We start from the raw sequence: 15,396 nt of genomic DNA, 5'->3' as shown, positions 1-15,396 counted from the left end.
ATCTGATCATGTGGTAGCTATTTAAACTCGAGTATTAATCGGCTATTTAAAGCAATGGGGTCAGATTTTCCCCTCTCCAAAATGGAGGCCGTGGATTTTATTCAGTACTTTTTGGGAGTTTGCACAGTTGGAATCACTACAATGAGAGTTTCAGTAACTTAGGTAAATGTTCTGATATTCATGTAGGCAACACTTAGTTTTTATAATTTATCAAATGTAGATGATTTAGTGATGTAGACATAGACAAAGAACTGGTAATTTACGAGTATGAGAAATGGCATCGATGGTTGGTCATATGGCTTTACTGACTTGACAGTGAATGAGTTTTCTCAAGATTTTAAAGCACATAAAAAGTTCATCTATGAAAAATAATTGCACAGATTTTACTCTTAAATATTTCTATACATAATAAATTTGTTTAAAAAGTGTAACGTCGCTAAACTTGATGTTGAACGTAATATGTACTACACTGCTATAACAGTCAACAGGCAGGTCTATCTATATGGAGTCAAATAGGTACTCAATTAAACCAGACTATCTTTGTACCAACAATTAATACATGGGCAGTACACAGCTGGAATGCCTCCCCTAATCCAGTGTAATGCTTACACACTCAAGGGATGATTACTACTGTGGGGTTGGCCTGCTTATCTCTTCTCTCAAGAGAATACAAAGGTAATTCTTCACTTTACTTCACAAATTTAGGATACGACCCAATACAAGGAATGTGCCTCAGTCTCTTACCATATTTTCATCACAGTATGAACAAAAATAGCAAGAAAATTGCATGCAAAGAATAAGCAGACAATGATTTGATTCACTCTGATCGCTATTTCTTGACAAGTACAATTAAAGTTATATATAGTTTAGATACTGATTTTATTCTATATTTGCTCAGACTCTTTACTCGAATAAAATTGTTCTGATCCCTCAAACCTTATGTGGGTAGGTGGATACATAAATATGTAAATACTTAGGTACTTGGATATATCTGTGGATACGTCCGTGCAGCTATTTCCCTTTTTGTTTTCAAGTTTGTTCACTTCTACTGCCTGAATTTGTGTCCGTTGACTTTCCAGACATCCAGTTACTTTGACAAATGTTTTATGACAAAATTTCTTCCAAAGTCCCTTAAATTTTCACTCTTGCAAAAAAGATGCAGACTTGTAAGAGTTTTGACTTTTTCAATGAGGGCAGTTTAACCCCAAGAAATTTTCGTTTCAGAACCACGTTCCTTATTTAGTGTAACCAATCAGGATTAAATATATTTGCTGCCATTTTTAACTGGGCGCAAAAATTATGGTCAGCCTGACTTTCAGAATTCCAAACAACAGATCTGGAAAAACTCAGCTTCTGACAGTTTCGATATAAAATCGAAGTTTACCTACCCATTCTAATCACCTAAAGATTAAGTAAACAAAGGCTTAATTAAGAATCACTTCCTCTCCTGACACAGACATTATAAATCATTCCAGTTTAGCAATTCAACAAGCACCTGTCCCATAAATGTAATTAATTGTTCTCTGGCCCACATTAATGTGTTCTTAATAGATCGACAGAAATTTGCATCCTTACATACAAGATATATTTTTTCATCTTGTGGTACCAAAAACTATATATTACTTGTTTACTTGGATTTGAGTTCATTACATTGGTCCCCACCCCACCCCCACCCCCGAAATTCTGGTGTACCTGATAATTGCATTGCTTTTTAATAAATGTTTGGTAATATATTTCTTCTTTATTATAATGTACAGTGTTCTACAGAACTCTCAATAGATTGAAAACCTGAAGAGTCACGGTTGATCTTTGACCCGAGAATCTTGAGAGTCAAAATGAAAATCTTGAGTAAAAACTGAAACCTAGAGAAAGATATGTTTTTGGATAGTCATATGTTCATAGCTGTCATTGCTTGTTATTTGTGGAATGAACTTGACAGTTAAGATTTCTTGTCTCATGCAGAATAAAGAGAAACGCTTGTACCATATTTTGTAAGAAATATATAATACATTCTATTTTCATTACTCAAATCATTTTATATGCTGAATATACAGAGACAACTATGAAAGTTATATTATTAATTAAATTTCAAAGATGGACATCAGAGAATTGTCAGCTGGTTATTTCCTTCTAGTTTTACTTTTTTTTATAGACTTGGTAACAACCCTTTCTGGATCAATTTTTTTTCTTCTGATAGACTTTTACAAATCCTGATGAGCTTTGCCAACTTCACATTATTATGTCTGGACCTTTAAAATTCATACTTGTAAGAGTCTGGACCTTGAAAATTCATACTTGTAAGAGTCTGGACCTTGAAAAGACGTACTTGTAAGAGTTTGGACCTTGAAAGCCATACTTGTAAGAGTTTGGACCTTGAAAGCCATACTGGTAAGAGTTTGAACCTTGAAAAGCCATCATTGTAAGAGTCTGGACCTTGAAAAGCCATACTTGTAAGAGGCTGGACCTTGAAAAGCCATACTTGTAAGAGTCTGGACCTTGAAAAGCCATACTTGTAAGAGTCTGGACCTTGAAAAGCCATACATGTAAGAGTCTGGACCTTGAAAAGCCATACTTGTAAGAGTCTGGACCTGGAAAAGCCATACTTGTAAGAGTCTGGACCTTGAAAAGCCATACTTGTAAGAGTCTGGACCTTGAAAAGCCATACATGTAAGAGTCTGGACCTTGAAAAGCCATACTTGTAAGAGTCTGGACCTTGAAAAGACATGCTTGTAAGAGTCTGGACCTTGAAAAGACATACTTGTAAGAGTCTGGACCTTGAAAAGCCATACATGTAAGAGTCTGGACCTTGAAAAGCCATACTTGTAAGAGTCTGGACCTTGAAAGCCATACTTGTAAGAGTTTGGACCTTGAAAGCCATACTTGTAAGAGTTTGAACCTTGAAAAGCCATCATTATAAGAGTCTGGACCTTGAAAAGCCATACTTGTAAGAGGCTGGACCTTGAAAAGCCATACTTGTAAGAGTCTGGACCTTGAAAAGCCATACTTGTAAGAGTCTAGACCTTGAAAAGCCATGCTTGTAAGAGTCTGGACCTTGAAAAGACATACTTGTAAGAGTCTGGACCTTGAAAAGACATACATGTAAGAGTCTGGACCTTGAAAAGACATACTTGTAAGAGTCTGGACCTTGAAAAGCCATACTTGTAAGAGTCTGGACCTTGAAAAGACATACTTGTAAGAGTCTGGACCTTGAAAAGACATATTTTTAAGAGTCTGGACCTTGAAAAGACATACTTGTAAGAGTCTGGACCTTGAAAAGACATACTTGTAAGAGTCTGGACCTTGAAAAGACATACTTGTAAGAGTCTGGACCTTGAAAAGACATATTTTTAAGAGTCTGGACCTTGAAAAGCCATACTTGTAAGAGTCTGGACCTTGAAAAGACATACTTGTAAGAGTCTGGACCTTGAAAAGACATATTTTTAAGAGTCTGGACCTTGAAAAGACATACTTGTAAGAGTCTGGACCTTGAAAAGACATACTTGTAAGAGTCTGGACCTTGAAAAGACATACTTGTAAGAGTTTGGACCTTGAAAAGCCCTACTTGTAAGAGTCTGGACCTTGAAAAGACATACTTGTAAGAGTCTGGACCTTGAAAAGACATACTTGTAAGAGTCTGGACCTTGAAAAGACATACTTGTAAGAGTCTGGACCTTGAAAAGCCATACTTGTAAGAGTCTGGACCTTGAAAAGACATACTTGTAAGAGTTTGGACCTTGAAAAGCCATACTTGTAAGAGTCTGGACCTTGAAAAGCCATACTTATAAGAGTCTGGACCTTGAAAAGACATACTTGTAAGAGTTTGGACCTTGAAAAGACATACTTGTAAGAGTCTGGACCTTGAAAAGACATACTTGTAAGAGTCTGGACCTTGAAAAGACATACTTGTAAGAGTCTGGACCTTGAAAAGACATACTTGTAAGAGTCTGGACCTTGAAAAGCCATACTTGTAAGAGTCTGGACCTTGAAAAGACATACTTGTAAGAGTCTGGACCTTGAAAAGACATATTTTTAAGAGTCTGGACCTTGAAAAGACATACTTGTAAGAGTCTGGACCTTGAAAAGACATACTTGTAAGAGTCTGGACCTTGAAAAGACATACTTGTAAGAGTTTGGACCTTGAAAAGACATACTTGTAAGAGTCTGGACCTTGAAAAGACATACTTGTAAGAGTCTGGACCTTGAAAAGACATACTTGTAAGAGTCTGGACCTTGAAAAGCCATACTTGTAAGAGTCTGGACCTTGAAAAGCCATACTTGTAAGAGTCTGGACCTTGAAAAGACATACTTGTAAGAGTTTGGACCTTGAAAAGCCATACTTGTAAGAGTCTGGACCTTGAAAAGCCATACTTATAAGAGTCTGGACCTTGAAAAGACATACTTGTAAGAGTTTGGACCTTGAAAAGACATACTTGTAAGAGTCTGGACCTTGAAAAGCCATACTTGTAAGAGTCTGGACCTTGAAAAGACATATTTTTAAGAGTCTGGACCTTGAAAAGCCATACTTGTAAGAGTCTGGACCATGAAAAGCCATACTTGTAAGAGTCTGGACCTTGAAAAGCCATACTTGTAAGAGTCTGGACCTTGAAAAGCCATACTTATAAGAGTCTGGACCTTGAAAAGACATACTTGTAAGAGTTTGGACCTTGAAAAGACATACTTGTAAGAGTCTGGACCTTGAAAAGCCATACTTGTAAGAGTCTGGACCTTGAAAAGACATATTTTTAAGAGTCTGGACCTTGAAAAGCCATACTTGTAAGAGTCTGGACCATGAAAAGCCATACTTGTAAGAGTCTGGACCTTGAAAAGCCATACTTGTAAGAGTCTGGACCTTGAAAAGACATACTTGTAAGAGTCTGGACCTTGAAAAGACATACTTGTAAGAGTCTGGACCTTGAAAAGACATACTTGTAAGAGTTTGGACCTTGAAAAGACATGCTTGTAAGAGGGGTCAGCAGGGTACACAATAATCTGGAAACATGCCTTTGTATTGGTCAACTAGTTCCTGACACACATAGTTCAGCTATTTTCCATGCAAGTTCTTGGACACTACCTTAAACAGAAAAAAAAAGTTTTCTTTCATCCTGTCAGTGTCAACAAGTCCGCCCTGGTCTTCCTATGGCCCAAGCCATATCCAAGTAATGATGTCCATGAGATGATGTACCAGATGAGGATGTTGGCAAATATCTGGGATTGAAGTTGTTTGAAGTTTGAATTCATGGATTTGGTATTCCTCAAATATTTTTTCAAGGTTTTTAAGACTGTTTATGTAAGTGTTTGAAGCATTCTGAAACAATATTCTTTTCTGCTGAGCGTCCACCACATTTTCTTCATTGTACTGGTTCCCTGCAACCAAATCATACACATTCAGCAGCTTTTCGCCACTGTGTTTTCAGCTGTTCTAGCACCTCAACAGTACTTTTAATCATGACATTCACAAGCTCAGTGTCTTCAGCACATCTATCAAAGACCATATTAATTTCAAAAGTCATCTCTTACCCTCTGGACAGTTAGCTGCTGCCTGGTTTTCTAGTGTGATGACTAGAGCTGGGAACTGGGAACACTTCATAGATTGCTTTCACTGCATTTTCTAATGTAAACCATCTGAAACTGCCATGTTTCGTTAGGAAAATGTGCTTGGTGTCCATATTAGCAATTTGTACCGGATTTTGGAACCATTGTTTCTAAAACCAGAAGAAGAAAAATTAGCATATGCATGAAAACAGTCATCACAGGCTGAAAATTTGTATAATTCTGTTAACTAATATGTCCAATTTTTTTAACATAAGTAACACATTATTCCAATGAACCATCTTCAACAAGTTTAACTGTAAAGCCTACATTTTTTGTTTGTTTTTATAGTCCAAAAAATAGCTGTTATTGTCCTTTTTTTATTATTTATTATGGCATGTAAATCTGAACAAATGTTAGACATAGTGAAAACTCCCTCATAGACATTTTCTACAAAATTTGAGCTTGAAACATGATATTTAAACAACTTCAAAATATACCTTCAGTTGAAAACATATTTCACAAAAAACATTTTATTTTTACCAGCAACTCAATCAAGTCATTCTGAGTGTCTAGAGGTAGCACATTCTACACCATGAAATAGCATCCTGAACTGAGCAATTTTCGAATCTTTACCTTATACAGCACATTTGTCAATTATGTTCTTCTAACACATGAACTACTACAGTCTGGTATTTTGTCTTTGCCCTGCGAGCTTGTACAGTACTCAGATGGTCAGTATTTTCATGATGACTGTGGGGAATATTTTGAAGATCGAAAGTGCCTTCAGTGGCAGATGGCTTTGATCTTTCCAGCATCCTTACACCAGTCGCATATCATCACACCATTCTAACTCTAACATTTCTGACCCATAGAAATTATTTTAACACTTGTCCTTAAATTTTCAATCAACTTTCGGAGATTTTCTCTCCTTCTCAAAGCTGACAATATCTTTCCATTCTTTGTAGCCTGAGGGATAGAAAATTCATCACTGGAAGGTTGTTTCTTAGACTGGGATCAAATAGAAAATTTACTTTATGGCGTTATGATCTTAATGATCAGATCTGTGCACCACTATGTCAATTCAGTTTTTACCAAATGATCCATTAATGAAAACACTTAACAGTTTTAAATATTTCATTGATTGAAGCAAATAAATTGCCAGTAAAACTGAATTTAATCTTTGTCTATTTTGACAGCTATACTTTCTTTCTTCTTACAGATCTCCGGGTTGAAGATTTCTTCTACGAAAAACTTGACAAAAGGAAAAGAGATCGTACAACTCAGAGTGAAGCCTTAGGTCATGTTATGGTAGATGCGGGTAATGATTTTGGTCCTGGCACATCCTATGGTAAATGTCTTCTTTTATTCTTCAGTTTTCTATTTTGTTCCTATTTTTAACTTGAATATACTAGTGATTCACATTGGTCACTCTGGTAAAAGAGGGTGGTACACTACAGATAAATGGAAATGGTAGCATACGAGTAAAAAGGGATGGTACAGTACAGATAAACGGAGTTTGAACCATACAGGTAAAATGAGATGGTACCATACAGATAAATGGAAAATGTAGCATACAGGTAAAAGGGGATGGTATAATACTTACAGTGCAGGTGAAAGGGGATGGTACAATACTTACAATGCAGGTAAAATGAGATGGTACCATACAGATTAATGGAAATTGTAGAGTACAGGTTCAGTGACCTATTGCTGCAGCAGAGATTGTTTCATGTACTTGGTTACATCCATATTAATGACGAATAGCACAATAGAATACATGCTGATAGTCAGTTGCTACTGGTGAATGGGCAATAGAATACATGCTGATGGACCAATTACTGCTGGGGAATGAGGCAATAAAATAGATGTGGATGGACCAATTACTGCTGGGGAATGGGGCAGTGGAATACATGCTGATGGACCAATTGCTACTTGAGAATGGGGCAGTAGAATACCTGCTGATGGACCAATTACTGCTGGGGAATAGGGCAATAGAATACATGCTGATGGGGAATGAGGCAATATGATACATGCTGGTGGACCAGTTGCTACTGGGGAATGGGGCAATAGAATACCAGCTGATGGACCAATTACTGCTGGGGAATAGGGCAATAGAATACATGCTGATGGGGAATGGGGCAATAGAATACATGCTGATGGACCAATTACTGCTGGGGAATGGGGCAATAGAATACATGCTGATGGGGAATGAGGCAATATGATACATGCTGGTGGACCAGTTGCTACTGGGGAATGGGGCAATAGAATACCTGCTGATGGACCAATTACTGCTGGGTAATGGGGCAATAGAATACATGCTGAATGACCAATTACTGCTGGGTAATGGGCAATAGAATACATGCTGGTGGACCAGTTGCTACTGGGGAATGGGGCAGTAGAATCAGTGTTTCCCTGTACGCGCATTTGTGCGTCACGGACTTATGCTGGAGAAAACTGATGCACACATTTTGTTGCATGCGTTTTTTTTTACGCAAAGGATTTTCATAATGTGATCAGGATTTATTTAATACCCAATGCATTGGACGATGGATGGCATCGTACATACTTCAGGTACTGCCATTGACTGGTTCCCCGCTTTGTTTGCTCCCTGCCTTGCGCTCCTCTATTTATATAGCAGATTGCAACGCGGGTAACATACGAAACAATGAACCAGACTAGCATAGGCAATGTTATGACGGAGTAGCTTCCCCTAATCTCGCGACCTTCTCGCGATTTCCATGGAGCTGAGGAAGCTGTCATCTAGATGTTTAACCTCAATGCTTGTTGCACTAGAAAGTGATCTCCAGATTAAAATGTCGTGCACTAAAAATCATTAGCGAAGAAAGTGAAAGAAGCAGAACACAAAAGAGTAACTGTGGATCTAACTTTAATGAAAAATGGAGAAAATAATTCCCTTGACTGATCGAGTGATTGCAAAGACTGCAAAAGTGAATAATCCTTTCGTGACAGGGTTTTAGAATTTTAAAATATCGGCCCTCGTTCGCCACAAGATATCTGGAGAACACATTATAACCATAGACATTCTTTCACAACAAAGAAATCAGTAAACTTGCAGAGACAAATGCGCTATTTGAATTACAAAGTCAGCAGGTCATTGCAGATTTTGTTTGTTTTTAACTTTGCAGCGCAATAAAAGAGAGATCTTAAAGTTCAAGTGTAACTTATTAGAAAGAAGATGAATCCTTATCCTCCATGATATTTGGATAAATGTGTTATAGGATGAAGTACAATGAAACCTATGATAGTACACATTTTATGAAAGGCAGCAAATTAACTCCCATTTGGTTTAAAAGATTTATTTGGCTTATTGTATTGGCTTGTATGTAATGTGTTGGGCTATAATATTGCTTCAGGAGACTGTTAAAAGTACGACTTTAAAAGTAAAATGACCTAATGAAAGTATTCTTTGAATGGACAATGCGTTTGTTTGTTAATTGTGCATGTTGGTTTATTTGTATGTTGAGAGAGAGTATGTTGTGCAAGTTGCAGTATCCTGTTTCAAGCTGAAAAAGTACAAGCCGTATGAAAATTTGTCAGTACATATTTGACCCCCACATTTTATATTTGACACCAAGTTTGTTTCTTTTTACCCTCAATTTTACACCCCTGGGGGATACACTGAATATAATACATGCTGATGGACCAGTTGCTGCTGATTAATAGGGCAATATAATTCATGCTGATGGGACCAGATGCTACTGGCAAATGGCAATATAATACATGCTAATTGAACAGTTGCTGCTGGGGAATGGGTTAATAGAATACATGCTGATGGACCAATTACTGCTGGGTAATAGGGCAATAGAATAAATGCTGATGGACCAGTTACCGTTGGGGAATAGGGCAATATAATTCGTGCTGATGGGACCAGATGCTACTGGGGAATGGGGCAATATAATACATGCTAATTGAACAGTTGCTGCTGGGGAATGGGTTAATAGAATACAGTAATACCTCATGCATTTGCGTTTCTGGATTCGCGAATTCACTGATTTGCGAAATTTTCATTGGTACCCTCTACGTACATGTTTTCTTTATTTTATTGAATTGTACCTTCGTTATATGACTTCTGTGACATATGAAGTTTACCTAGTTTACCTTCCTGACAATGACAAAGAAAATGTCAGTCATTAAGTTTACAGTCCCATTCGTTACTTGGTTTTACCTTACTGTGAGTGCAAAAGAAAACGGCAGCCAGTGAATTAGTATAGGGGTAATATTAGTGTACATGTACCGTACTGTAAATGCGCTAGTGTGGCAAATACCCATTAGGCGATACTGTACTCTATTTTTATGTCAACCATTTATTTCTCTTTTTAAGGGTAATGTATTAAGCTAACTTTTAAATGAAATTAAAATGCTTTGGGAGCATGATTTGGGTCATATTTAGGGTTTAAACCCTAGAAATAAGCATTTATTAGCATTTTTAGTGACTCGTACCAAACATTCGCGATTCCTCCGGATCTGTCACTGGTTCTGGAACCTAACCTCACGAATGTTCGAGGTATTACTGTACATGCTGATGGACCAATTACTGCTGGGTAATAGGGCAATAGAATAAATGCTGATGGACCAGTTACTGTTGGGGAATAGGGCAATATAATTCTTGCTGATGGGACCAGATCCTACTGGGGAATGGGGCAATATAATACATGCTAATTGAACAGTTGCTGCTGGGGAATGGGTTAATAGAATACATGCTGATGGACCAATTACTGCTGGGTAATAGGGCAATATAATAAATGCTGATGGACCAGTTACTGTTGGGGAATAGGGCAATATAATTCATGCTGATGGGACCAGTTGCTACTGGGGAATGTGGCAATAGAATACCTGCTGATGGACCAATTACTGCTGGGGAATTGGGCAATATAATACATGCTGATGGGGAATGGGGTAATAGAATACATGCTGATGGACCAATTACTGCTGAGGAGTGGGGCAATAGAAGATGTGCTAATTGAACAGTTGCCGTTGGAGAATAGGGCAGATTTATTCTTTAGCATAGGGTTGGCTTTGGTGAAAGAGTAAACATTGTTCAGACATGTTGCTGTACAAAGATCATTGTCCCAGCTTGTCATAGGGATGACTCTAGCGAAAGTTGCAATGGCATTCAGACATGTTTCTGTACATTGATCATTGCCCCAGCTCATCATAGGGATGACTCTAGCGAAAGTTGCAATGGCATACAAACTTGTTGCTGTACATAGATCCTTGCCCCAGCTGATCATAGGGTTGACTCTAGCGAAAGTTGCAATGGCATTCAGACTTGTTGCTGTACATAGATCATTGTCCCAGCTCATCATAGGGTTGACTCTCGCGAAAGTTGCAATGGCATACAGACTTGTTGCTGTACACATAGCTGCCAACCCTCACGAATTTGGTGTGAATTTCACGACTTTTTCAGCGATTCACGGATTCACGCCGTAAGCCAAAAATTCACGAATTTTCCAATCCTCAATTATTTTAAATCTTTAATAAAATAACCGATTTCCCGTTAAGCGCTAGTCGTGATATTCGCAGTTGCCGAAACGGTCCGGTACTGCTGGTCACGATATTAGTAGATCTACAGCCGATTAGTACAGTTGGCCCAGTAACAAGCATTTTAGCCTCTTTTAATCTATATGTATAAGAGTAGTTTTACAAATGCTTTTGAGAGAAACTGGGGCTTAAGTGGAAATTTGCTCCGCACATGCGTCAAAACACTGATTTGAGTTACCATTCAGCCTCGCATGTAAGATTTTGAAAATGTCTTCACCACCAAGGAAAAAGAAATGTATTACTCAAAAAGTGAAGTTTAATTTGGAATATATCAAAAATTGGCCGTGCATTCTGCCATTAAACATTGATATTCATTCATGCTTCTTGCGCTCAGTGTGTCATCGCAGAGACGATGTGAGGAAGAATGTCAGTTGCAAAAAAAACACGTAGAAGTTGGGAAAATTAAGAATTCGCAGGTTTCATCTCTGGAATATTTTAAACCATTTGCGGCAGACCTGCAGGCTACCAACGCTGAAGCATTATTTGTGAGTTTTCTTGTCGAACGCAATCTACCTTTATCAGCTGGAGACCATGCTAAACATTTGTTCTGACAAATGTTCCCGGACTCAAAAATCACATTTTTTCCTGTGGAAGAATCCAAAATGCTTCAGTTCCTGTGCATTACTCACAGCAACAGTGACAGCGTAAGAATATTTTCTTTAGTGAGGAAAATTAAGACAGACTTTAGGGCCTCCTTAGCTGAAGAAAATTTGTCAGCAATTTTAGTCCCCAAGATCAACCTGCAGGCAATAAGTCGGAACTGTTTAGAAAACAAATTTACGATCAAGCAGTTGAGGAAGTTCAAGTCTGCCACAGTATAATGTCTTGATAAATAAATATTTCTGCATATGTGTAGTGTTTTATATTTATTTTGCAAACTTGATATAGTGTAGTATTGACGGTCAGAGTGGTCAGAGTGGATGGAGTTATTGTCATGGTTTTTTTCACGAATTCATGTCCAAATTCACGACTTTTTATCCCTATTTTCACTAATTGTGAGCCTGGAAGGTTGGCAGCTATGTGTACATAGATAATCACCCCAACTCATCATTATAGGGATGACTCTACTGAGAGGCTCAACAGTATATATTGGGTGATGTACTGTTCACTACATTAACACAATAATTGCCTGACCACTTCCAGTAAGTAGAAAATTTCCTGAATTACTCCATCTAATGCATTTTAATAAGGCCATTTACCTCGTGTAATAAGGTATTTTATTATCTTTCACACCTGTTGGTCAGGAAAGTGAAATACCGATAAATAATTCAGCCATCTCAAGAGTAATACTGGTGACTTTGTAAGAATCAATACTAAGTATGATATACTGATGACTTGTAATCAGGGTTTTATTACTTATTAATGTACTGTCTAGAAGTAAAGTGGCAAATGTCTTTTACAGGATAATTAAACCAAGCTTATTTGGACTTTGTCTTACCAACCATATAATGTAGAGGTAATGATGCTGTATGTACCTCCATCTCAGCCCTTCATTGTATCATGCTTTCATTTACAATTCAAATATATCCATATACTTACATCGCTCATAGAAGTGACATATTGGTGAATTAGTCATTTCGCTTATAAGTGAATGTAAGTACAGTAAAACCTGTCTTGAGAGACCACTGCTATGAGACCACCTGTCATGAGAGACCATCTGTCTTAAGAGACCATTATTTTTGGCAGAATGGGTGGTCTTTCAAGACAGGTTCTACTGTAATTAACTTGCTACATATGTGCAATGAAAAAAAATCCCAATGTTAAATGTTTTCTGTCAGATAAACTGCTTCACAGCAAGTTATAGAAACTTTAGTTTTGAAAAAGTCCTTGTTTACAGCATGTCTGCAATGTGTGGTTGTGTATGCTCACTCATGTCTCCATTTTTCAGTTTATACACAAACATGAATTGTTTTTTTCATGCACACTATACTTAGACTGACATTTCTCTTCCACTATACATGTACTTATATAGACTAACATTTCTCTTGTACTATACTCATACAAGCTGACAGTTTACTTACACTATACTCATACAGGCTGACATTTCATGACCACAATACTCATACAAGCTGACAGTTTACTTACACTATACTCATACAGGCTGACATTTCATGACCACAATACTCATACAGGCTGACATTTTACTTACACTATACTCATATAGACTGACATTTCACTTAAACTATACTCGTACAGACTGACATTTCACTTACACTATACTCATACAGGCTGACATTTTACTTCAGAGTATAAATAACTTACAAGTGACCTTTAAAACCCATACAGTATATATTACATACAAGTCTTAAGTAATGTTTGTAAGGGTATATATTTGGAAGGGAGAATGAACTATGTGTGATGATTGGAGTTACTAATGTGGGTTTTTGAATTTGGGTCAATACACATTGCACAGTCTCTCCTAGGTATGATCATACATGTAGATACCTTCATGTATGATGTTATAATATCACATGCAGTTCAGCTGCACATACTATAGTGCCATTGTCATAACATGATTGCTGATAATTAAGATAAATAACTTATTTATCATACAGACATTTCTTGAAACATAACACTAGTGTGAGGGACTATTTTTATATTGTAGTATTGCTGTATAAAAACTTGCCCCTCCCCCCCCCCGTGAAACCCTGTCCCCTCACAAAATGCAAGAGAGGGACATCCCCATCTCTTTGAACATTCTGGAGAAATGACTGTTTTGGGGTGTCATACTACACATTTGTAGTAGACTTTTGTGAGTGATATGGTAATTGGAGAAAGTTTATATATACAGTAAAAAATACTGCTAGTGCTCAGAATGCAAATAAAATTGAATTGGACATGTGTAACGCCTTAAGTTGTCAAGTTGTTTTTCAAACACCTGCACCCTATATCCTTTTTGATGTAAAACTCTTTTGTGTTAGTCATAACAGCCATATGATACATGTACTGTATATACAACATTTTTTTAATGGCTTATGAATTCCTGTCAAACATCCTTTATTGAAAGGGGACAACAGAATAAGGTTTGTTGGTGTTGGATTGGGTTGGATGGTTGGATATATTGCTTGGCCTCTGTAGTTGATGATATTTAGAATTGTGTCTTCTCTAAAATGGTCTTCAGTAGAGCATAATAGTAATCTGGACTGGTGTAATAGCTCTTTTAAGACTGGTTTAGGCTTTCATAACTGGTGTAATAGCTCTTTTAAGACTGATTTGGCTTTCATGATGATGTGATAACAGTTTTAAGACTGGTTTGGCTTTCTCGATGATGTGATAGCTCTTTTAAGACTGGTTTGGCTTTCTTGATGACGTGATAGCTGTTTTAAGACTGGTTTGGCATTCTTGATGATGTGATAGCTGTTTTAAGACTGGTTTCACTTTCTTGATGATGTGATGTCTGTTTTAAGACTGGTTTGGTTTTCTTGATGATGTGATAGCTGTTTTAAGACTGTTTTCACTTTCGTGATGATGTGATGGCTGTTTTAAGACTGGTTTGGCTTTCTTGATGATGTGATAGCTGTTTTAAGACTGGTTTGGCTTTCATGATGATGTGATAGCAGTTTTAAGACTGGGTTGGCTTTCTTGATGATGTGATAGCTGTTTTAAGACTGTTTTCACTTTCTTGATGATGTGATGGCTGTTTTAAGACTGGTTTGGCTTTCTTGATGATGTGATAGCTCTTTTAAGACTGGGTTGGCTTCTTTACTGTTGTCAACACACTTAGAACATTATGATTTTATTGAGCTTACCACTGTGAAGCTATGCATATCCACAGTAGGGAGCTCCTAACATTTACAGTGCATATCCAAGGTAGGGAACTCCTAACATAGACCATGCATATCCAAGGTGTGGGGACCTCCTGGCATTGACAATGTATATATATATATATATATATATATATATATATATATATATATATATATATATATATATTATATGAGATGTTGGTAATGAAAACATTGATATCTTTGGTTATGATGAACTCCATTGGCAGAAAAATTTACTTATGTCACAATATATAAGCATACTGTGCATTTATTGTATCTAAGAATGATGATTTCCAGCCCTATGTTCCTGTTTCTTTTCCATACAGTAATAAGTTCTCCATCATTGAGAGACCAGACTTAGTTAATGGCTTTCACTTGGGTTAAGGAAGATGCCTATTGATTTTGGGGTCTAAAGGTGAGCAGACAGTGTGTTTGTTTCTGCACATAAGTTTGAATTATCAATTTTGTACCATCACCAGAGATTGTGGAGGACTTACATAACCTGGTAAGATAGAAGTCTATTGATATTCAGGTCAAA

General features: G+C 37.2%; 1 protein-coding gene across 3 annotated transcripts in view; it reads left to right on the top strand.

Moving 5' to 3' along the window:
• LOC149780348 (endophilin-B1-like) overlaps positions 1-15,396 on the top strand; it is a 90,548-nt gene that overhangs the window by 6,750 nt on the left and 68,402 nt on the right. For all 3 annotated transcript variants that reach the window (XM_089937230.1, XM_089937231.1, XM_089937229.1), the window contains exon 3: positions 6,752-6,880. In XM_089937230.1, the coding sequence (XP_089793356.1) occupies positions 6,752-6,880 (129 nt within the window). The remainder of the gene's footprint in view (positions 1-6,751; positions 6,881-15,396) is intronic.

Source organism: Sinohyriopsis cumingii, chromosome 16, assembly GCF_028554795.1.
Source record: "Sinohyriopsis cumingii isolate HCF-2022 chromosome 16, ASM2855479v2, whole genome shotgun sequence".
Taxonomy (NCBI): domain Eukaryota; kingdom Metazoa; phylum Mollusca; class Bivalvia; order Unionida; family Unionidae; genus Sinohyriopsis; species Sinohyriopsis cumingii.
The sequence above is the reverse complement of the archived record's forward strand: the minus strand, read 5'-3'. Positions and strand labels throughout refer to the sequence as shown.